This window comes from Hyla sarda, chromosome 2 (assembly GCF_029499605.1).
Source record: "Hyla sarda isolate aHylSar1 chromosome 2, aHylSar1.hap1, whole genome shotgun sequence".
In the NCBI taxonomy this organism is placed as follows: domain Eukaryota; kingdom Metazoa; phylum Chordata; class Amphibia; order Anura; family Hylidae; genus Hyla; species Hyla sarda.
The window spans coordinates 332,465,481-332,490,572 of NC_079190.1; the positions used below are offsets into that span (position 1 = coordinate 332,465,481).

The following is a 25,092-nucleotide window of genomic DNA, read 5'->3' on the forward strand; positions in this document are numbered from 1 at the left end:
GCTGTATACTACAGAGGAAACGCTTTTCTTTTTGGATTTCTCTTCTGTCACGACCACAGTGCTTTCTGCTGACCTCTGCTGTCCTTTTTGGAACTGTCCAGAGCAGCATATGTTTGCTATGGGGATTTTCTCCTGCCCTGGATAGTTCTTAAAATGGACAGATATGTCAGCAGAGAACACTGTGGTTGTGATGTCAGCAGAGAGCTCTGTGTTCCAAAAATAATTTCCTCTGTAGTATTCAGCAGCTAATAAGTACTGGAAGGATTAAGATTTTTTTAATAGAAGTAATTTACAAATCTTTATATAAACTAAGGAGTGGGTGGGCACTGCTAGAGAACCACTATGCAGACATCACAATCAGTGTTCACAGGTGAATGGCTGGGTATCTGGTGCTGGACACATTAACAGGGAGCAGTCCTGAATAAACTATAGCAAGAAGAAGGAAAGTATGTCCGCACTCACCATGCCGTTGCAACAAATACGCTTTATTGAAGTCTTCAGAATTCCATTAAAAGCAGTATCAAAAACACCCGAGTGCAGGGAGGGGGAGCTGCTCCTGGCAAGGAGACTAGGAGCGGCTGTCAGGAACAACAGTACTGTTTCGCGTTATCCACGCTTCTTCGCTATCCACGCGAGGAACCGGAAGAAGCGTGGATAACGCGAAACGGTCCTGACAGCCGCTCCTAGTCTCCTTGCCAGGAGCAGCTCCCCCTCCCTGCATCGGGTGTTTTTGATACTGCTTTTAATGGAATTCTTATTCTGAAGACTTCAATAAAGCGTATTTGTTGCAACAGCATGGTGAGTGCGGACATACTTTCCTTCTTCTTGCTATAATTTACAAATCTGTTTAACTTTCTGGCACCAGTTGATATAAAAAAAAAAATAGTTTTCCACGGGAGTACCCCTTCAACTGATACCAGGCTCGATCCCACTCTGGGATCTCCCATATTTACACCAGCCAAGCTCTCCCCTGCTTAGCTTGATCTCTATTGTGCTGATTCCCAATAGGCTACAATAGGCATGTTGAAGTCAATGGCCAGAATTTCTCAATGATATAACTGTCTCACCATATACCAGTACAGCTTACCTCCCATGAGACCACGGGGAGGAAATTATGTCACTCCCTCCATTATTTGAAATTCTCCATGTGTATATATATATATGTATATATATATATATATATACAGCACAGGAGAATTAGAGCAGCACGTCCCACAATGTTATAATAGCGGTGCAAGCAGCGAGTGGAGCCCCGGTCAAGGCAATTCAGACATCAAGGAAGGATGCCGCAGCACACGGAAGGTTCAAAAAGTGTAAACAGTGGTTTATATATATATATATATATATATATATATATATATATTTCTCTTCCACGGTACAAGGAAAACCCTGCTGGGTTATCCTTGCACCGGACGCTTACCTGCATCTTTAGATTTGTGGTCTTCAGAAAAGGGGCCAAGATCAAATCCATAGTCATTGGACCCCGGAGTTGCCTGTAAGGTATCACCACCTAGCTTACTGCAAGTTTGAAACTGTGTTTAGGTCGCCCCCTCCAAGTTTACCCGCAACTGGATCAGACAGACAATTCCTAGTATTAGCCCTGTTAATGCTCTAAAGTCCCAGTTGATCACTTCCAAACTGAAAAGTAAGACTGCGCATCCCACCTTCCGGATCATCATAAACTCGCATTACGGATGAAAAAATATGTTTATGCATCAGAATAAGGGTGCTTGCTTTGTAAGCTACAGATAGAGAGCCATATAGTGTTCCCAGCCATAGTCTGCCTCCACCAAGTGTGTCTCCTCTAATAGAGCCACATCAGTTTTAATACATTTTAAATGTTGTAACACCATCAGATGTTTATGAGGGGACTTATGTCCCTTCAGATTCCAGGTGTAAATACACATAAAAGGTTAAAGTTGGAACATACACCCACATAGGAACGCTCCCTTGTGAGGAATCTCAGGACATGTGGATGACGGTGAGAAAAGAACGGAGTTACCTTGTGCAGTTGTGCAATTAGAGGCACAGCGCTCAGAACCACAAATCATTGAAGAACTTCAGGCTGCTGCGGCTTCCCACGCTGGATCTTCCACATGTAGATACAAAGCATGAGTGAGGAGAGTGAGGAGGAAGTATGGAAGCATAGATCACGCTGCCAAAATAAAAGGGATCCTGGATTATTGGTGCGTATTAACTCTAAGGTATCTTTTTTATTTGAAAACAATAATATACACACGTGTATATTATTATTTCAAAATAAAAAAGATACATTTAGTGTTAAAAGGGGTACTCCAGGAAAGTTAAGAAACATAAAAATGCCTCAAAGCCACCACAATACCTGTTCTGTGGGCCCTGTAGTTACCCATGTGGTTTTTGCAGCTCCTTTGGCCCCTGATGTCTCCTAAAAACTTTTTCCTTGTTTGCAGCACAGACTACACTCCCAGAAGTCAGTGCAGGTCTGTTTAATGGCTGCCAACCAACTGCTTACACTGTAGCTCACACACAAACTGTACATATCTTTTCTTTCAGACTATCCTTCTTCGAGCAATAAATCGTGCTGTGTTCTGAATAGCAGAAGTCAGTGATAAGTAGTGTTGAGCGGCATAGGCCATATTCGAATTCGCGAATATTCGCGAATATATGGACGAATATTCGTCATATATTCGCGAATATTCGCATATTCGTTATATTCCCGTTTTATTTTCGCATATGCGAATATTCGCGTATGCGAAAATTAGCTTATGTGAATATTGGCAAATACAAAATTAGCATACGCGCAAATTCGCATATGCGAAAATTAGCATATGCGAATTTTCTCATATGCGAATTTTCGCACGCCAGTCTCACACAGTAGTATTAGAGCCTTCTTTACACCACACGAGCTGGAAGCAGAGAGGGATGATCACTGTGATGTGTACTGTGAAGAAAAAAAAAAAAGAAAAAAAAAAAAACGAATATTCGTAATTACGAATATATAGCGCTATATTCGCGAAATTCGCGAATTCGCGAATATGCGATATTCGCGAATAATATTCGAATTGCGAATATTCGCGAGCAACACTAGTGATAAGATATTCAGCTGAAAAACAACAGCATGTGCTGAGTAGACTGATAATCTTCACTGCTCTTCTCTCACAGCTCACAAGCTCTCACACAGGGAGGGGAGGGGGAGGTGTGACTGTACAGCCAGAGCTCTGGACCAAACAGAAATCAGACAGAAATCAGGTGGTGTTGTCTTGAAGGGAGGGGGCTAGGTCTCACTGAGGAGACAAAGTGAATCAAAAAATTTTAATTTTCTCTCACTTGCTGCATGTAAGTGACAACTGAAAGAGGAAAACTGCTCTATTTAGCTAATGAATGATATTTGGACAAATACATAGGTTGGTGAGAGGGAAAGGATGGGCTATGGGTTTAGCTTCCCAGAGTACTCCTTTAATACACACCATCCAGGATCCCTTTATCTTGGCAGCACAATCTAATCTTCCATACTTTTTCTCTTCACTCCAAATTTGGAACATGGTATGCCCATAGGCACCTGAGAAAGAAACCCCTAACACACAATCCCCTATATAAAACCCCAAAAACTATATAAAACAAAGGCACCAGTCAATGAGCCTAAAAAGTCCCTTCATAGAGAAATTGCAATAGGATGTCCTTTCTTCCAACATGTAAGATCTAATCATTGTATTTTTTGAAGTTGAATAAAAACCTCTTATAGAGTTCAGGAATCAACCCATCAGGATAAAGAGCCATGAGAGTTGCTGGATATATTAGGTTTATAGTAAATAGACTAAACCAATGAGGCATAGATAATATAAAATATAACTTTTACTAAATTCATATAAAATACAACAAAAACAGTGAAATACACACTAAACAATATATTTGACAGAAATTATAGATCAGTGAACCTCAGCAGTTCTGTAAAGGCAATGGATTGCTTAAACAATATCAAAAGATAATAGCCATCTGGCTGACTGTAGGGAGGGAAAAAGGATACAGGGGAGTACCCTATACATTATACATTAAATATCCCTGCCTATTCTAAATACTCATGCCCTAACTACTATAAGTGTGGATGGGGAAAGGGTATGTAGTAACCACTATCTGATAAGCATCAAAGTGGTGATTACATGTACAAATTTCGTATACTTCATGTTCCTACGCGTTTCTCCCATATTATTCAGATGGGTTCATCAGGGTTTGAAGGGGAAATTATGAACATATGATAAATAATTGAGATGTGCTGAAGGTGAAATAATAGCAATAAGATGGTTGCTGTCGGTCACCGTCAAATAGTCATGGTTCAGTCATCAGTAGTCATAATTCAGTGTATGTAGAAGTAGGAGATGTTTCAATGACATCGAGTATAATATATAATAGTTAATATAAAGCTATTCTAGAAGCAAAACCAAGTGACGTGTTGATTTCAACAATTGAAATGGGGATTGATGCCGTAGGTACCGTATATACTTGAGTACAAGCAGAATTTTTCAGCATGAAAACGCCCCCCTCGGCTTATACTCGAGTGAACAAAACACGCTTCTGGCTTATCTGTGAGGGGACGGGCCAGGTCGTCCATCTTCGGCCATCTATGCTGCAGGGACCATCCAGTGGGGAGGGTTAGTTGTTCCAGGCTGTCCATCTTCACCCGAAGGCCCTCTTTTCCACTCCGCGTCGTCGTCAACGCAACGTCACAAGTCCGTGGCCGGCCCGGAGAACCTCCTGGTGAAGATGGACAGCCCTGAATGACTAACCCTCCCCACCGGACGGTCCCTGCAGCATAGATGGCCGAAGATGGACGGCAGTGATGATGAAGGGGGGACGATTATGAAGGGGGGATGATGACGAAGGTGATAATTACAGGGTGATAATGACGGGGGTCTGGATGATGACATGGGGGGATGATGTATTTCCAACCCTAGGCTTATAGTGGAGTCAATAACTTTTCCTAGTTTTTTGGTGGGAAACTAGGGGCCTCGGCTTATATTCGGAACAGCCAATACCCGAGTATATACGGTAAGTATGTACCAATGATAATAACCTTCTCACTTGGATACCATAAAGTTGGTGATTTAACTGTAGTCAATGAAGAGGTAACAGCCCCACAAATAGATTTCTTGTTAGTCCAAATGTTCTAGGACCCATGGAAAAACTGGAACCAATGATAGACAAACTGGATGACTGTGCAACAGACTTGGATGTTCATAAGATTTAAAAGGATATATTATACAATCCCTTTAATAGTCCGGCTGATATGTCAGGCAGATAGAGGATGGTGGGAAACAGCAGTCAGATCACTGTGAGCAGATACACGAGATGATCAGATATATTAGGGCAAGATTTAGTTGACTCTTGTAAAGTTTGGAACAAGTAGGGGAGGAAGCTTTTCTCGTACTGTTTACTAATGCAGAATAATTTGTGAAGACAAATATTTCAACATGGAGAACATATTGGCGCATTTTCTTGAATGCCTACGTGTAGGTTTTGTCTGTGTAGTCAAGATATTTGAAAATACTTGTCGTGGACATAGTTTTTGTAGATGCTGAACCCAGTAGTCCCCAGCAGCAGCTCGGAAATCTCACCTGTATTGCCAGAGTTATGGGAGGTCAATTTCACACAAATGCTTTAGGTCTTTTTCAGGAAATGATTCTGGTATCAAAGATATATAAATTACTGCATCAGGAACATTTTTCCAGATCCTTCACCTTCTCCCAGAACTTTTCATTTTCTTGCTGAAGTTCATGCAGTCACAAAAGTCACTAATGTCCGATTCAAGTGTGTGGACTCTCTGGTCCATTCATTCTTAAGGATATCCTGTAATAGCAAGGGTATGGGCAACCATTGTCATAACTATTTCTTGTAGGCCAGGAGACATTTGTGTCATTACCTCTACCACCAATTGTTTATGATCAATCAAAGAGACAAACCCAGCTTGCTCTTCTGTTTGGGTGCCCAGTGGTGGAGGGGCTGGAGTCTTTGGGAGCTTAGATGAGTTGCCTTTAAATTTGGAGATTTTTTTGCATAAGCAGTAGATAAAACAATAGTCCACTAGGTGGTGATCTCTGACCATTTAATGATGATGTAAAACTTCCACGAACTAAGTGAGGCATAAAACTAGACAAACTTTCCAAAAATGTACTGGTGCATATAATATAAGTAGTATTCAATAGAGTAAGGATGAGCTATCCCCTTAAAAAGCCTGGTGTGCTGCTAGTATCTCAGAGCAGTTTAGTCACCCAGGGTATATGCTGTTTGATGATCAGCTGCAACCCCCAACTGTTCATACAGTAGATGAAACGTCCTGCAAAGGCAGCCTCTTTTTTTTAATCAGATTTTTTAAATTGAATTTTAGAAATTATAAACCCACCAACAATAAAACACAAACCCCCTTCTCCAAAAAACCCTCCCCCTTCCCAACACCACCATCCTCCACCCCTCCCACAAACATAACAGTACTACACGTGCTGACCTTCAAAATGAACAAAGGCTTGGCAAAATGAAATTCGTGCTCCAGATATCGCATTACAGAGTAAAATGTTATACACAGTTTGGCACATACTTACAGGAGAAAAAAAAAAGGGGGGGGGGGTTTAGGGCAGAAGTGTCTGCAACATATAGGAAGAGGACATTGTATACTGAACACAAGGAAACTTAGAAGCGATCAGGGAAAGATGAGTGAAAAGTCTGTACCAAGAGATTCCCCCCCCCCCAATCATATAATGGAGAAGACAGCCCCTTAGGAACGGTCTGAGCCGAACCTGTAAGCAGCGCCAAGGGGTCCCATATCACCTGGAACTTACACATAGCCTTTTGCTTCTCATAAATAGCCCTCTCCAATTGAACAATGAGCAAGACCCTTACAGCTAGATCAGTTACAAGGAGGAGGATTGGCTCTTATCCAATACTGAGCTGAGTTTTCTGGCCTGATATAAGATACGCAAAACCCCCAGTTCAACCCCAGAAGGCTCTGTCCCACATCCTACAAGACCTAACAAGCATGGTTTAGGCTTCAATATTAAGATAATTCCATTTACTGTACAAAGGAGCATTAGCACACTCCTCCAATAAGGAACTAAGCCAGTGCAATCCCACACCATGTGAAATAGGTTGGCCCCTGACTGGCTACACCGCGGGCAGGTGGAGTCAGGTCTGAAACCAAGCCTATGCAGGAGCCCTGGAGTTTTATACACCAAGGGAAAGATTTATCATTGCCTTCCTGACATTTTATTAGCTGAAATGTGGCAAATTTTTGTGCAGTTAGTTTTTGCGCAAAAATTATGCACAATTTCTAAACTTTGGCAAAAGTGACTGTGAAATGCAGTACTTCATAAATCTTGTCCACTGCATAGTCAAGAATGAACTGCAACTTTTTTTTTTTTTTAAAAGGCACAAAAATATTGTTTAAAAAAAACACTAATTTATACCACCTCTGCCTTGCCTTAGAAAAATAGCATCCTACAGCAAGTTCTTAGGTGATTTTTTCATTTGTGCAAAAATTATCAAAGTCTTGGGCCGTTTTGTGAGGTATGTGACAAAATAGTAGCCCAATCCTCATCTGACAGAGGTCCCAGATCACCCTCATGGTGGGAGTGTAAAAGTTCTTTATACAGCCAGGAGAGAACACCAGCAGATTCTGATTTGGTAATGGTGGGCTCTTATACAGTATTAGTTTGAATCTTAAATGATCTCTACCTACCCTGCACCTTATAAATCTGACACAGTTGTACATATCTAAAAAAAATAAAAATAGGAGGAACACGGCAGCTTGAGCTCATTCTGGAGATCCTTAATAGACTTAAATATACCATTTCTGCACAGCTATCCAATCTATGCAACCCTTCCAGAACTCCGCATCATGAAAGGAAAATTCAGGCAGACCAGGGTTGTGCCACAGAGGTGTACATTTAGGGCATCCCGTTAAACCTAGCATAGTCCTAGCCTTTCCCCAGACCTTACACAGTAGATGAATAGTGGAGGAAGAAACGGGGGCCTGGTGAGAGCACCAACTTCCAGAATATGTATACAGGTGAAACTCAAAAAATTGGAATATCGTTAAAAAGTTCATATCTTTCAGTAAGGCAACTTGAAACTAATATATGAAAGAGACTCATGCAAAGCAAGATAGTTCAAGCAGTGATGTCAATTGTGATGATTATGGCTTACCGCTCATAAAAACCCAAAGCGCCCCCCCCCCCCCCCCACAATTACTGTGATTTGGGGAGCCATGTCATCTGCTGGTGTTGGTCCACTGTGGATAAGTTATAGATCACGGGGGGGAGGGGGGGTCCGAGTGCTGGGGCCCCCCACGATCTCCTGCACGGGGCGAAAGATGACATCCGTACCCCACAGGAAGCAGCGGCCAGGACACCCCCTCCATGTATCTCTATGGGGTACATGGAGGGGCGTGTCGGCTGGCGCTCCGTGAGGGGTACAGCACGTCCCCTTCCAGCAGACTGCAGAGTCCCCGTGCAGAAGATTGTGGGGGGCCCCCAGCGCTTGGACCCCCATGATCTATAACTTATCCCCTATCTTTGGATAGGGGATAAGTTCTTTTCCATCAGACATCTCCTTTAAGTCCAGGGTCAACGCATCAGTCTACCGGAGATTTTGGAGCACTTCATGCTTCCTTCCGCAGACTGATTGCATTACTGAAATAAACTTTTGCACAATAATCTAATTTTTTGAGTTTCACCTGTAGGTACACAACCACCATGCTTAGCCATAAACAGTCTACCCGCGGGACCTAAAGTAGTTATCCCCGCCCAGCCCCTCATTTGATGGGAACTGGGAGGCAAGAAAGTATAACCAAGGATTAGGTAAATGTGGTGCAAAAAACAAGGGGCACTAGTAAATAATAAATGACACCCTAGTGTGTCACTAACAATCAGTTATACCCCAAAACACACCAGAACAAATAACATATGATGAAATATAATATACTTTATTGAGCATACAAGAGGTAAAAACATTTAAAAGAGACAGCAACAAACAAAAAAATACTGACGGCTACATATACATGGCACATGGACGGAAAGGGATGTGGATATATTAAAGTGACTTATGCTATCTTTAAGGCTACCAAAGTGCAGCATGCAATAGATGTAAGCAATGTAAACACTGCAATACTGAGGCAAAAATATATTGCACATATCCCAAGTGACACAAGACTAGCAGAAAAATAGATAAAAGTAGGTATTTGTTCCACCTCCGCACTAGGCAATAAAGACCTGAAGTGGGGAAAGGAACCCAACCTAAACCTCACTTGAAGTCTGATTGGAAGCAAACAAAGAAATTTGCCACAGTATGAGGTGGAGCAATTACCTTGTCACATAAGACCCCAACGCAGTTTCGCTGTGAAGGCTTCCTCAGGGAGTCAAGGATTAGGTAAAGCCTGATGCAATGTTTGTAGCCGAATCCTAGGCTTTCAATGGTCTGTGTTGCATAGCAAAAATATTGGGGGAGATTTATCAAAGGATTTATACTGGTTTTTCTTGTCTAAATTTGTCGCACAGAAAGTCGCAGTCTAAATATGTGCGACTTTTCTGCGACTTTTGCTCTAGAGAATTTTTAGAACATGATGCATGCAAGTCTGTTTTAGACTGAAATGCATTGAAAAATGCATTGGTGCTGAATTTATCAAAAGCGACTTTTCAGCGACAAGTCGCATAGGCTGAAAGTACGCCGAAATGTCAGACCATGTTGGAGCAGGTTTAAATATAGACTAAACCATAGATCATGCAGTCTGTGCACAGAATTTATCAAGAGCTGTGCGCCATTTGATAAATTAGGTGCACAATAGACCAGACTAACCCTCTGTAGTTTGGTCTATATTGATGCGGGACATAGACAACTTTGATAAATATTCCCCATTACATTTAAAATTAGGCCGAGCCAATTCACCCTTACCCTCTGGCAGACAGAGAAATCTAATTATGGATTCAGTCTTCTGCTTCCCCATATTTATTCATGCCAGCATCAATAATTTTAAAATACGTATCAGGAAGCCATAATGTTGCTGCAAATATAGACGTGGTCAAAATTGTTGGTACCCTTCAGATAAAGACAGAACTGGACATTTATCAATGTTGGTGTGAGGTATTTTAGATTTTGGTGTATTTGCTTGGTGTATTTTTTTTTTTTTTTTTTTACACAGTTTCTCAAAATTTACCAAAATTGTGCAAAGACTTGATAAATCAGTGCAATTCTAGAAACTAGTGAGCTGCAAAGCTAGGTTTAAGCTTTGTGCTCTGGCATCTGACACATTTGTATGTGTCCTGTTAGCTGTCGTACACTTGCACAAAAAAGCAGATTCTCACAAAAAAAAAAAAAAAACAGCACTTCTAAATGTATTTTCTGCAAATAATAAATACAGCTCCACTGCAAAAAGTGGTGTACGGTGCACCAAACAGTAAACAACGTTGAAAAATGTTCTACCAAAAATTGTGCCAAAAAATTTGCACAAAAAATTAAATTGCAGACACATGTAGAACATTAAAGTGGTGTAAAGCCAAATGATAAATGTCCCCCAGAGAAACCCACAATGCTCCATGAAATAACTTGAAACAGACAAAAGTAATAATACATAGAAGTGTAAATTAATGGATGGAAATCCAATATTGCTTTTGAATTGTGGTTCAACAATCATTTTGAAAAATAATAATTAAATTGACCTGAACAAAAATGATGGTCCCTGGACAAAATATTTTGTTGCACAACCTCTTGAGGCAGTCACTTGTGACCATGTGATTTGTTAGATAAGAAAAAACAAAAAAGGTTCGCTCCCAGTGCAGGTGGTTTAAAATTGAGCTAAGGTACACATATGAGATTGGAGGCTTACCAGATAGTGTTGTGCTCACAATACCTCAGCAGGCACTGAATTGCTGTTGAAGTGAAGGTCAGCAGTCACGGTGTCCTTTCCAGATGGCCAAGGTCAGTTGGATAATGCAAGTGAAATCGTGGATAAATCCAGAAAAGATAGGACTTCCCGACTGGCGCTTCTCCTCCCAGGAAAATTGTGGAACCAGCAGCCCACAGTGTCGCATCAATAAATGACCATTTTCTACACTGTGGGCTGCTGGTACCACATTTTTCCTGGGAGGAGAAGCGCCAGTCAGGAAGTCCTCTCTTGTTTGGGATTTATCCATGATTTCACATGTGATTTCTGTAACTTTCAATGAGACTTCTGCCATTGTCTCCAGGTATCTTGACCCACTCCTCATAAGATACTGCTCCAGCTGTCTCAGGTGTGAAGAGTGCCTTCTCCAGACTGCATGTTTCAGCTTCTTCCTCAGATGTTCAGTAGGATTTAGATCAGGGCTCATAGGCGGCCACTTTAGAATAGTTCAATGTTATGTTCTTAGTCATTGTTGGGTGTTTTTAGCTGTGTTTTGGTTCATTATCTTGTTGGCACATACATTTAGTTCAGGTTTGAACAATGTCGCTTAACCTTACCCTGCTGTGCCTAGCTCACTCAACATGGATTGCATAGAGCCCTACACTTACCGTCATTACAGGTAACTCCGGCTGTGTGGCATGTAGCTGGGGCACTCACCGTAAAAATTGCGACCCGTGTGCCTATGGATCTTGTCCCTACAGTGCCCCTAGACTAACATCTTATCTGATAGGGGAGTGAAGACTTACAAAGTGCTTCAAATAAATGTATAAATCACAATTAAACAAAATAGAACTTATCTCCACAGCAACGTGCTATGTGAAGATAATGGCCCAGATTTATCAAACTGTGTGAGAAAAAAAATAGAGGGATTTTCCGACAGCAGCCAATCACAGCTAAGGTTTCACTTTACCAGAGCTCGTTAGCTGAGCTGCGATTGGTTTCTGTGGAAAAATCCCTCCACTTTTTCTCTCACAGTTTGATAAATCTGGGTCCATGTGCCAATATTAGATCAAATGTACAAATAACCATTGAACTAAAGTAAAACGTATCTACTTTGTTAGTCAGCGCAATGGTTTCCACCTGAACTAAATGTATGTGCTGACACCCACATTGGATTCTAATTGATCACACTAGTGACAGGAGTGTTAAGACAAAGCAGAGTACAATTTTTCTTTGATATTTTTGATGCAGGATCTACTTTTATCCAATAATTTATTAAAAGTTAAAAACTGTGTGTCATATCCCTGTTTTTGTGGTGTAAGATTTTTGGGTAATGGGATTAGGAATTGCTGTAGGTGGACATTATTTACCACTGAGCCTAGTTTGTTGAGGCCCTGTTGTATGTTATATTTTATTGATTTTTCATTGCTTGGGAATCTCATAATTGAGAGAAGTCCTGTTTTATACTTTGTACTAAAGCTTGTTTTTTTTTTTACAAAAGATGGGGTGGTGCTACCTGAAGATTGTTCAGAAATTCAAATAACTATATGAAAAAAAGGTGAGCGCCTTTCTTACTGAAAACAATGCACAGTACAGTGATATTCTTTTGCAAAACGTCTGTGGCCTATTAAGAAGGGTAAACACTACACAAATCTTGACAGGCAACATTTATTTATTTGTCGTCATAAAATAAAATTATCTTTAGTACAACATTCGCTTCATATTCTTGGTTCACTGCTTATTTTAGAGATAGAAGAGACAAGGAAGGAAGGAAGGAAATACAAATATATATTTACATTAGCATGAAAATAATCTGTGGGTGTGGGTTTACACATAGGCAGTCTACACTTACAGCTTAAAGTTGTCACGTGAAATATAACTTATCCCCTATCCAAAGGATACGGGATAAGTTATAGATCGCAGGGGGGGTCCGAGCGCTGGGACCTCCCGCGATCTCCTGCACGGAGTCCCGGTAATCAGCTGGAAGGGAGGCGTGCCACTGGCCGACACGCCCCTCCATGTACCCCATAGAGATACATTGGGGGGGGGTGCTTACTGCAGCTTCCTGCAGGGTACAGGCGTCAGCTTCCGTCAAACTGCCGGGGCCCCTTGCAGAACATCACGGGGGGTCCCGGCGCTCGGACCCCCCATGATCTATAACTTATCCCCTATACTTGGATAGGGGATAAGTTATTTTTTACCAGACTACTCTTAAATACACAAAGTGTAGGTACTAAATACTAAACCTCACACTAATTCCATTGTTTAACACACTCATTTTACGCTCTTTTTTTTAAATCAACATTTTTCTATTTTCATGCCAGGAGAGTGGGTGGGACCCATTTAGTGCAACGTTAGGGCCCTTTCTGTGTACCGATCTGTGATTGGTGCTCAGTTGTTTAGCCTGCAGATGGCTCAATTAATCCTGTGGCCAGGCTGCATAAGCGGTTCGGTCATTCACACGGCCCTTTAAATTCGCAAATGTTTGGCAGATAATGATTTTATTGGCTGACCAAAAAGATGTACTAGTCAATTAATAAGAGTTTAGTAACAGGTCTGATCGCTGGCTGGCCCGTTAACATGGGCAGATTATTGGGAACAAGCATTTTTAGGAACACTTGTTTGCCTTCTAATCAGCCAGTGAGAGACTAATATGATCAACAGAAGTATGCAGTGGAAAATCTGCACTACAGGTGACTGCCTAAAAACAAACAAAAAACAGCAGATAGACAGCACAAACAAAACAGCAGACATGCAGACATCCCTGTGGCAACATTTTTCTGATCTCCAATGACACATGTGACCATGTATTACACTTCTTTTTTGAAGACTGGTGACTATAGACCAGCGATGTAATATAAAAGTACTGAATCTACAAATGCAGAAAAAAGTGCAATGGAGAAAATATGCAACAAATCTTAACTCTTTTGGCAAAAGAAATTGACATGCTGAGAATTTAACAATCCACACTGCAGGCCAATTTCATAGTGGAAAATTTCTGCTGTATGGTACAGAATTCTGCTACAGATCGAATTGTACTTTTTCCTGGCACGGTGAGAGGAACTACAGGCTGCTGTAAGCTGAGGAAGCTGCTTCTTTCCCATAAATGATATAACATACAATGTATTCACATGGTGTGGATTTATGGCTAAAAGAAACAGTAAGAACATTTCAAGAATGTAAGTATGAATGCATTTTAATGATTAATAGGAGTAAAAAAAAAAGTTACAGAAAAAACCTTCAATAAATAATTTTAAAAATGAGGAGAATCTTTTTGATTCCTACTGCAAACTAACAGTGGGAACAGTTTATAGTGGGAAATTGTCAAAGGATGGTCCTAATATACACTACAAAATCATTTAGACCTTTTGATAGAAGCATTGAATATTAGTACTCAAGAAACTCATAACCAAAAAGGAAATTTGTTTAAAATTTGTGTAACAAAAAAAAAACACAAAAAAAAAAAAAAACAAACAAACAAACAAACGCTTCTTGTTGTCTGGAAACTGGAAAACAAGGGGGATACACTGCAAAATGTAACATTCACTGCTGAAAAAAAAAAAATTCTAAGCTGGTACTTTATTAATTTATTCTGCCAACTAAAGTTGTAGTAGGTTGTTCCCCATCCTGCAGGTCAACAATATTTTATCTACCCCTCATGTAGAGATGCAGATTGTCCATGTGGCACTTTATTTAGAAAGCCAGTATCCACCCCCCCCCCCCCACCAAACAATAATACCATTAAGAAACAATGAACTATTAAATCTCTATAGAATAAACCAGAATAAAGTTATTTTCTTTTATAAAAATATATCAGTCTATTATTTTAAATATCCTAAACCGATGAATCAAGTGATGCGGGGGGGGGGGGGGAATAAAAAAAAAAAAAAAGTCTGTTCACAATCTTCATATTCACTCATTTCCATGTGCAAATTCTGCAATCATAAAAGGCTTAAGTAAGGAAGAGCAACTGTGGGCATTGATCTGGCCTTCCTAGCCAGGAGGTGGTCAGGTTTTCATGTGCATTTAAGACAACCAGGTTGGGTTAAATGATGCAGTTCAAAGGCATATCTGGAAAAATGTAAAGGAGCAAAGCTTTACTGGAGCGTTATCTTCAAGCTTGCAGGAAGGGTTATAAGCTCTGCTACATGTGTAGATCCCATACTTTCAGAAGCCATTATTTATCAACAATGCCATAACTGACATAGTGACAATAATTAATGTGTTTCCTAAAAGAAAAAAAAAAAAAGATTTAAAAAAACATTAAATAAATAACATTCATTTATCACAAAATACATCTCCATATCAGTTAAGAATTTTACTTAACACATAATGACATCTGTTTACATATGGTTTGCAGATAGGACAAATAAGCACAAAAATGCGGCCACACACATTACACAAATGTTGGTTGAGCCTGCAGGGGTTTAAGAAAATAAGGGTCCAGCACATTGAATTTCAACATGCCCGAGCCTTTACTCTCAAATGAGGTAAGCTGCTGACAAAAGGTTAGTGAAGGAATTGGTTTTAAAGCAACAAAGCATATGACTAAGATTAAAAGCATGCTACAGAGTGCATATAAAACTATTGTTGTTAACACATCGAAAAGGATGTTAATTTACAGTTGTGGAACAATTATTAAGTGCACTTCAGCCGGCTATTTCTCACAATCGCAGCGGAGCTCGGGACTAAGACCTGATGTGATCTAAACTTTTGACGTTTGGACGACATGTTAAAAGCTTATATTAATAACAATAGTGCTTTTATGATGCATGGAGCATTGAAAGTTTGTCCCGATGGTGTGTTAGATACCGAGACAATGACAGATCTACCTGTGCATCTATCTGTGTCATATCACAATGCTCTACAGTTGTCTGATGGCTAGCTGATGTGCCACCATCATGCTTCTTTCCAGCTACATAATCACCACTGCAGAAGTGGAAGGACAAAAACAGAATGGTTTAGATTATGTAATTACACTATTCACAAAAGGTCGATATTAAATAGGGTTTAAGATATCCATAAGCTACCCTGAAGTGTCGGGATACATCTAATGTAGCTTTTAATTTACATCAATGCTTAGCAGAAAGCATAAACAATTGACTTTCTTTATATCTACACTATTTATCATAAAAACCGCTATGGCTGTGCATAAGGCACCCTACAGGCATTAAACACAGGACAGCATATGGCCCCTTACTCATGCCCAAGCCTTCTTGTACAAAAAAAAACAAAAAACAGACTTTGAAACAGTGCTCACACATTCCCTGTCTGCGAAATACATATGTTGGACCAGTGAATACAGAGGTTGGACAAAATGACTAGAACTCCAACTACATTTTACCCTTTTACATGACCATGGACTCCATTTTGCACAAATTAATCAAAATAAATTTACCTGTGAGGTCGACTATTTGACTCAAAGAGTGCCATGATACTGTATCAAAAACCATACTGGAGCCCCCTCCATGCTTAAACCCTTGAGGACTCAGCCCATTTTGGCCTTAAGGACAATTACATTTTTACATTTTCATTTTTTCCTCCTCGCCTTCTAAAAATCATAACTCTTTTATATTTTCATCCACAGACTAGTATGAGGGCTTGTTTTTTGCGCGACCAGTTGTCCTTTGTAATGACATCACTCATTATATCATAAAATGTATGGCGCAACCAAAAAACAATATTTTTGTGGGGAAATTAAAACGAAAAACGCAATTTTGCTAATTTTGGAAGGTTTCGTTTTCCCGCCGTACAATTTATGGTAAAAATGATGTGTGTTCTTTATTCTGAGGGTCAATACGATTAAAATGATACCCATTATTACATACTTTTCTATTATTGTTGCGCTTAAAAAAAATCAAACTTTTTAACCAAATTAGTACGTTTATAATCCCTTTATTTTGATGACCTCTAACTTTTTTATTTTTCCGTATAAGCGGCGGTATGGGGCTCATTTTTTGCGCCATGATTTGTGCTTTTTTTTATACCACATTTGCATGTAAAAAACGTAATAAATTTTTTTTAATAATTTTTTTTAATAAAATGTATTAAAAAAGTAGCAATTTTTGACTTTTTTTTCTTCCGTTCACGCTGTTCACCGTACAGGATCATTAACATTTTATTTTAATAGTTCGGACATATACGCACGCGGCGATACCAAATATGTCTATAAAATTTATTTTTTACGCTTTTTGGGGGTAAAATAGGAAAAAACGGACGTTTTACTTTTTTATTGGGGGAGGGGACTATTCATAGCAATACCATGATTGCTAATACTGATCTGTTCTATGTATAGGACATAGAACAGATCAGTGTTATCGGCTAACTTCTGTTCTGGTCTGCTCGATCACAGACCAGAGCAGGAGACGCCGGGAGCCGGACAGAGGAAGGTGAGGGGACCTCCGTGCGGTGTTCTGAATGATCGGATCCCCGCAGCAGCGATGCGGGCGATCCGATCATTCATTCAAATCGCGCACTGCCGATCATCTGTATTGATCCCGGCACCTGAGGGGTTAATGGCGGACGCCCGCGAGATCGCGGGCATCAGCCATTGCCGGCGGGTCCCTGGCTGCGATCAGCAGCCGGGATCAGCCGCGCATAACACGGGCATCGCTCCGATGCCCGCGGTTATGCACGGGACGTAAATGTACGTCCTGGTGCGTTAAGTACCACTGCACCAGGACATACATTTACGTCCTGCTTCCTTAAGGGGTTAAAAGTGGGTTTAAGGCAGTCAATACTGTGAGCTTTATCTCGTGATCACCATCCATACACAAGATGGGGAGTGGGAAAAACAGTGAAACTGAACTCGGACCATATCACGTTTCCATGCTTCCAATATCCATTATTTTGTGGTCATTTCACCACTGAACAAGCTGTTTGAGTTTTTTTTTTGTGTCAACAAAGGTTTAGTTATTGCAGATCTACCATGAATAACATTTCTGTGCCTTGTATGCCTGTATTCCACGACTCGTTTCACTCTAAGCCTATGTTTACATGGCCGATTTTCGGCAAAATCTTTTGCTTGCTTAACAGAATTGCAGTGGAATTTGTGTGTTCCCAGAACAAAGAATTTTGCTGTGTGATTGGGACTGCAGAATACTGTTTAAACATTATAATACTGGAGCCCTTAGGCTATGTTCACATGCCGGAATGTCCGTGTGGAAAATCTCTGCGTGGACATTCTGGAGACTGCGGGCGCTGACATATTATGGACTGCACAGGATTGCGCCGTCTCACAGACTGCTAAGCATTCCATGCATAAATAATTAGCAGGTTCTTTCTTTGGACACAGAATTTCTGTGCCGGAAACATCTGGCAAGCAAATTCCACCATGTGCACAGCACAGCAGAATCCTGTTGAATTCAACGTAACTGCTGCAGTGGAATCTCAGTGTAGAATTCCAATGCGGCATTCCACACAGAAACTCTGTGGTGTGAACATAGCCTTAAACATACATTGAAGTTTGCAGTAATTTGAGGGGCCGTAACTACAATATGACAAATGCTCCTGTTTGATGTCGAGGTCTGCTGGTCATCCTGTACGCAAAACCTCTGCAGACACCCATCAACTCAACAACTTGAGTCCCAGACCCAACTTTGCAATAAAGCTGATGATAGCCTTAAGCAACACAACAGGTGGAACCATCCCTCTTCAACCTTCCTTCAGAAACCCAAAATACACACCAAAAAAAAAATAAAAAATTTAGCAAAAATGTATCATTCAAAAGTAGGACTGCATAATGAAAAAGGCACATACAAAAGCAGAGCAAACAAGATTTGCATAGACACCATCTAAATGAGGTCTCATACACAGAGAAAACACCCTTTTAAAAAAAGGTCCTGGCTGCAGCTGCTGAACAGTTAAAGAGACAGGCTCTTTTTCCTGGGCTCTCATGACAGCATCGTGGGTCTGCCTCTCACCAATGATTAGCAGCTCTAGCCATTCTCTGACTGGATTCTAGAGCTGCCAATCACTGGTGAGAGGCAGGGCCAGGGGAGTATTCATTAGAGAGCTCGGGAGAACAGCCCGCCTGGCTAAATGTTCAGCATCTGCAGCCAGGATAATTAAGTGGCATTTTCTCATTTATGCACATATCATGACCGAGAACACAGGTTTATATGCTATAACCTTTCCTGTCGATATTCAGGGCTGTTAGCAGTTTTACCATCACAAAACTGCTGACAGATTGACTTTAACTATGTAAAAATAGGGTGGCTCTAGTTATGTTGTCCTACCTCTGTAAACACTGTATATCAGAAGGGCACAATGTATACTGTGAGCAATGCACAGGCTTCTGTGGGTTCAAAGAGTGTCCATTTGGCATAAATTAAATAAACACTTTGGCCCAGATACATCAGTTGGTCAGCCAAAAACTAGTGTGATTTGCCCATAGCAACCTATCACAGCTTCGCTTTCATTTTACCAGGGCTCTAGAAAAGATATAAAAGTTGATGTATTGCTATGAGCAAATCACACATGTTTTGATAGCATTGATAAGATTGGGCACAAGGTGCTGTACTATAAACAATTCACTGTATACCAACCGTAAAAAAAAATGCAAAACATGTATATCTAAGTGGAAAAACAAACTTAAGCCTTGGCCTAACAGCCTTCCAAGAGGTGTAAAAAGGGCCTAATGTAATGCTACCAAATATAAAGTATACAGCTGGGTAACTTGGAAATCCTCTGTGGCCCCCATGTCTAATTATCCACCAGCAATACACAGCAAAACTGTAAGTGAACATCCTAACCGAAAAGACTATCCCACTCTATTCACTTCAACAATTCTATCTATATTAATTAACCCCTTAAGGAACCAGCCAATTTTCAGTGTCGGACCCGGGCACTTTTTGCACATCTGACCACTGTCACTTTAAACATTAACTCTGGGATGCTTTTACCTTTCATTCTGATTCCGAGAGTTTTTTCGTGACATATTCTACTTTATGTTAGTGGTAAAATTTTGTCAATAATTGCATCATTTCTTGGTGAAAAATGCCAAATTTTGATATATTAAATTTTTTACTTTGAAGCTCTCTGCTTATAAAGAAAATGAATATTCCAAATAAATTATATATTCAAATATACAATATGTCTTTTAGGTTTGCATCATAAAGTTGACTTGTTTTTACTTTTGGAAGACATCACAGAGGGCTTCAAAGTATAGTGGCAATTTTCCAATTTTTCACAAAATTTTCAAAATCAATATTTTTCAGGGACCAGTTCAGTTTTGAAGTGGATTTGAAGGGTCTTCATATGAGAAATACCCCACAAATGACCCCATTATAAAATCTGCACCCCTAAAAGTATTCAAAATGACATTCAAAAAGGTTTGGTAACTCTTTAGGCGTTTCACAGGAATAGCAGCAAATTGGAGAAAATTCAAAATCTTCATTTTTTACACTCGCATGTTCTTGTAGACCCAGTTTTTGAATTTTTATAAGGGGTAAAAAGGAGAGAAATCTTCCTGAAATGTGTAACCCAATTTCTCTCGAGTAAGGAAATACCTCATATGTGTATGTCAAGTGTTTGTAAACACACGTGGCCTTCAATTCCGGTCAAATTATCTCTCCAAAAGCCCAATGGTGCTCCTTCTCTTCTGAGCATTGTAATGCACCCGCAGAGCACTTTACATCCACATATGGGGTATGTTCTTGCTCAGAAGCAATGGGGTTACAAATATATTTTTTTTTTGGGGGGGGGGGGGTTCCTATTTTCCCTTGTGAAAATGAAACATTTAGGGTAACACCAGCATTTTTGTGAAAAAAAAAAAAATTCTCTTCATTTTTCCATCCAAGAAGAATTTTCATTAAACACCTGTGGGGTGTTAATGCTCACTATACCCCTTGCTACATTCCGTGAAGGGTGTAGTTTCCAAAATGGGGTCACAGTGTAAGGGGGTGTATATGCAGTGTTTTACCCTTTATTATGAGTTAGTGTAGTGTAGTGTTTTTAGGGTACATTCAAAGGCGGAGGTTTACAGTGAGTTTCCCGCTAGGAGTTAGCGCTGCGGCAAAAAATTTGCCGTAGCTCAAACTTACTGTAAACTCGCCCGTGTGAATGTACCCTTTAGGGGGAGGGGGGTTGGGGGGACCAAACCTCCAGCTGTTTCAAAACTACAACTCCCAGCATGTACTGACAGACCGTGCATGCTGGGAGTTGCACTTTTGCAACGGCTGGAGGCACACTGGTTGGAAAACCTTCAGTTAGGTTCTATTACCTAACTCAGTATTTTCCAACCAGTGTGCCACCAGCTGTTGCAAAACTACAACTCCCAGCATCCCAGCACGTACTGATCAACGAAGGGCATGCTGGGAGATTTAGTTATGCAACAGATGAAGGTACACAACTACAACTCTCAGCATGCCGAGAGCTGTTTGGACATGCTGGGATTTGCAGTTTTGCAACATCTAGAGGGCTAGTGTTTAGAAACCACTGCACAGTGATCTCCAAACTGTGGCCCTCCAGATGTTGCAAAACTACAAATCCCAGCATGGCCAGACAGCAAACCGCTGTGTGGGCATGCTAGGAGTTGTAGTTTTGCAAGATCTAGAGGTCCACAGTTTAGAGACCACTGCACAATGATCTCCAAACTCTGACCCTCCAGCTTTCGCAAAACTACAAATCCCAGCAGGCCCAAACAGCTGTCTGGGCATGCTGGGAGTTGTAGTTTTGCAATATCTGGAGGGCTACGTTTAGAGACCACTGTATAGTGGTCTCAAACTGCAGCCCCCCAGATGTTGCTAGGCAACTCACCGGCTTCCGTAGGATCCAGGGAGCTGCATCGCCATCCTCTTCTGCCGCCGATCACCGCAGCCGATCGTCGCCGCCGCCAATGGGTAAGTGGACTTCGGCGCCGGTCCTCTGTCGGTTTCCCCGTTATGCCCCGCCTATTGTGGGTGGGAAGAAACGGGGAAACCGAAAGTTAACCTGCCCCCACTCTACTATTGGTCGTCGCTTCTAGACGACCAATAGCAGGCATAGGAGGGGTGGCACCCCTGCCACCTCATTCCTATCCCTTCAGGGGGATCGTGGGTGTCTTGGACCCGGAATTGAGCAAATTGCTGGTGTGAATTCACAGGCGATTAGCGGCCAACTTAATACCCCTTCCCCCTGGGCATTTGCGCGGGGTGCCTGCTGATCGATATCCCACGGACTTACCGGTACGTCATGGGTCCTTAAGACCCAGGGTCCCATGACGTAGCAGTAGGTCATGGGTCCTTAAGGGGTTAATATCTATCTATTATCTGTCTATCGATATATATATTTTAAAAAGGACTACTAATAAAAAATAAAAAAAAAATACACTTTTACAGTACTCTAGTCTGTAAATGCTATATTTTTAAAAAAAGTATAATTTTCAAAGTATAATCTCACCCTTTTCTCTTAAACCACCACACACAAATAAATGCTGCTAAAAGAATTCCAAAAATTCCACCGATCACTCCTCCTTAAAAGAAACACAGCAATGTTACATACAAATGCAAGTTGTAAGGTTAGATCGCGCTGTGTGATGTGCTTGAATGAAAGTATTCAATACTCAATAGTCAAGAAAAATTGTGAAAACGTCAATGTCATTTAAAGTTTTTTTTTTCAAATGTATTAGTTAGTGGCAGCCACTACCACACTATATTGTACTTTATTAACAACTAGCTGAGCACCCGGCGTTGCCCGGTTTTTCCTGCAGTCCTCATATATTGTTGTCATATCCCGACCTATCTCGACCTCCTATCCCGACCTCCCATCCCGTCCTCATATCCTGACTCGTAATATGTGTACCAGGTAATGAAATAGCTCCAGCGTAACGGAAATTAGATGGGAACATACATTTCCCATTGATTTGCATGGGACTTTAGAAAAAAAACCTGACCCTCACAAATGGGGGTAGTTAAGGGTTAAGTTAACTATCCTATATTTTAAGTGGACATATAAGTAACATGTGACCAAGTATTATCAAAATATCTCCAGCCGTTTGGAAGTTATGCAGTAACATATTTCCCATTGACTTGCATGGGACTATAAACATAAGCCCCGCCCCTGGCAAATGGGGGCAAGTAAGGGTTAAATTACCTATCCTATGTTTGTTGTTGACCTATACGTAATGCGTGTGCCAAGTTTCATGTTAATATCTTTAGCCGTTTGAAAGTTTTTGTGGAACATGCACACACACATACACACGTTGAGATAGATAGAGATATATATATATATATATATATATATATATATATATATATATATATATTCCTGCTCCCTTCCGTGTGTTATGAACTGCAGAATTGCTGCCATCCCACGCATTTGTCATCATTTATAACTAATGTGTTTCTTTAAATTTTTATTTTTATATTAAAATATTTTTGAATAAAATGTTCTAATGTCTATAATTTATACAAAAGTTCAATAGTAACTGAAGGCCAATATGTGGGCTGTCACGAGTAAAGCACCTAACTATGTCTGGAGCAGTGAATGCAGCTCTCTGTCTTGACCTTTTCCTGCTTCCTTCACTCTTCAGCAAATGGTACATTTCTGGCACTTAATGTTAAAAAAAATAAAATGTTTAAAATGATGGTTACACTTTAAACTTCAACATTTCACAACAACTTTGTCGTGAAACAAATATTTCTATTGGACACTATGACGACACTGACAAATTGGATCTGTCAGCTAAACTGCCTTCATTCTTCATGGCATATGTTCTACACGGTGCTGGAAACATTCCTCAGAGATTTTGCTCCATATGTACATGATGGCATCATATTTGTCAGCTGCACATCCATGATGCGAATCTCCCGTTCCACCACATTCCAAAGATGATCTACTGGATTGACATCTGGTGATTATGGAGGCAGTTGGAGTACAGTGACCTCATGGTCATGATCAAGAAGCCAGTTTGAGATGAGGTGAGCTGTGACATGGTGCATTATCCAGCTGGAAGTAGTCATCAGAAGATATGTCCACAGGACAGCAATGGACATGGTCAGCATCAATAATCAGTACCAGTTGAGCATTGCTTAAACGTGATAGCCTACCTAAGGTGCCCAAAGTATGCCAAGAAAGAGTCCTCCACACCACCACTATATTCATTAGCCTGAACAGATCATACAAGGCAGGATCCATGCTTTTCATGTTTAAGTTAATTTTGACTCTGCCATCTGGATGTCACAGCTGGAATGAAGACTCATCAGACCAGGCAATTTTGGTACGTCTGTGTGAATTCTACCTCAATTTTCAGTTTTTTTTCTTCTTTTAGCTTACAAGATGTGGTCTTCTGTTGTTGGAGCCCATCAGTTTCAAGGCCTACATGTTGTGCATTCAGAGGTGGTATTCTGCATATTTTGGTTGGAACGAATTGTTATTTCAGTTACAGATGTCTTTCTGTCACACAGAACCAGTCTGCCCATTCTCCTCAGACATCAAAAAGGCATTTTCATCCACACAACTGCCACTCCCTGCATATTTTCTCTTTATTGGACCATTCTCTGTAAACCCTACAGATGATTGAGTGTGATAGTCCCAGTAGATCAGCAGTTCCTGAAATACTCAGACCAGCCCGTCTGGCACCAACAATCATGCCACACTTAAAGTCACTTAAACTCCCAATTTTTCCCCATTCTGATGCTCCGTTTGAACTTTAGCAAGTAGTCTGGCCCACCACTACATGCCTTAAAGGGGTACTCCGCCCCTAGACATCTTATCCCCTATCCAAAGGATAGGGGATAAGATGTCAGTTCGCTGGGGTCCCGCTGCTGGGGATCGCCACTGCGGCACCTCGCTCTGCACGTAATGACGGGCAATACAGGGGCCGGAGCATCGAAACGTCACGGCCCGCCCCCTCAATACAAGTGTATGGGAGGGGGCATGGCGGTCGTCACGCCCCGCCATAGACTTGCATTAAGGGGGTGGACCGTGATGTCACGAGGGGCGGAGCCATGATGTCACGATGATCCGTCCCCTGTTTCGCCCATCATTACGCACAGAGCGAACTCGCTCGGAGCAGTAATGATAGCGTGGTGCCGCAGCGGCGATCCCGGGGGTCCCCAGCAGCGGGACCCCGGCGATCTGACATCTTACACCTTTGGATAGGGGATAAGATGACTAGGGGCGGAGTACTCCTTTAAGGCAGTGAGTTGTTGCCATTTGATTGACTGATCATGTTAACAAGCAATTGGACAGGTGTACCTAATAAAGTGGCCAGAGATTATACCTCAGTACATATTACGATTTGAGAACTTCTACCACCTACTAAAGCTTAA

The 25,092-nt window shown here is 41.0% G+C and overlaps 3 protein-coding genes across 12 annotated transcripts in view; 1 reads left to right on the forward strand and 2 right to left on the reverse strand.

Annotated features, from left to right (window-relative positions):
* Positions 1 to 5,759, reverse strand: part of LOC130356426 (C4b-binding protein alpha chain-like) — a 298,320-nt gene extending 292,561 nt beyond the window's left edge. The window contains exon 1 of one of the 2 annotated variants that reach the window (XM_056557959.1): positions 5,589 to 5,759. The gene's annotated coding sequence lies outside the window, so the exon portion shown is untranslated. Of the gene's footprint in view, positions 1 to 2,002; positions 2,137 to 5,588 lie in introns of those variants that run through there. The other variant, XM_056557958.1, reaches the window with a different exon arrangement.
* The window catches only part of LOC130356430 (uncharacterized), a 628,644-nt gene that overhangs the window by 313,031 nt on the left and 290,521 nt on the right, over positions 1 to 25,092 (forward strand). Inside the window, exon 2 of the mRNA XM_056557979.1 lies at positions 12,342 to 12,398. The gene's annotated coding sequence lies outside the window, so the exon portion shown is untranslated. The remainder of the gene's footprint in view (positions 1 to 12,341; positions 12,399 to 25,092) is intronic.
* LOC130356428 (membrane cofactor protein-like) overlaps positions 12,493 to 25,092 on the reverse strand; it is a 63,528-nt gene continuing 50,928 nt past the window's right edge. For 3 of the 9 annotated variants that reach the window (XM_056557972.1, XM_056557968.1, XM_056557965.1), the window contains 3 exons: positions 22,220 to 22,292; positions 15,673 to 15,769; positions 12,493 to 15,069 (listed from right to left, as the gene is read on the reverse strand). In XM_056557972.1, the coding sequence (XP_056413947.1) occupies positions 15,058 to 15,069; positions 15,673 to 15,769; positions 22,220 to 22,292 (182 nt within the window). In that variant the 3' untranslated portion in view covers positions 12,493 to 15,057. The remainder of the gene's footprint in view (positions 15,070 to 15,672; positions 15,770 to 22,219; positions 22,293 to 25,092) is intronic. The other 6 variants (XM_056557966.1, XM_056557973.1, XM_056557971.1 and 3 more) reach the window with 3 other exon arrangements.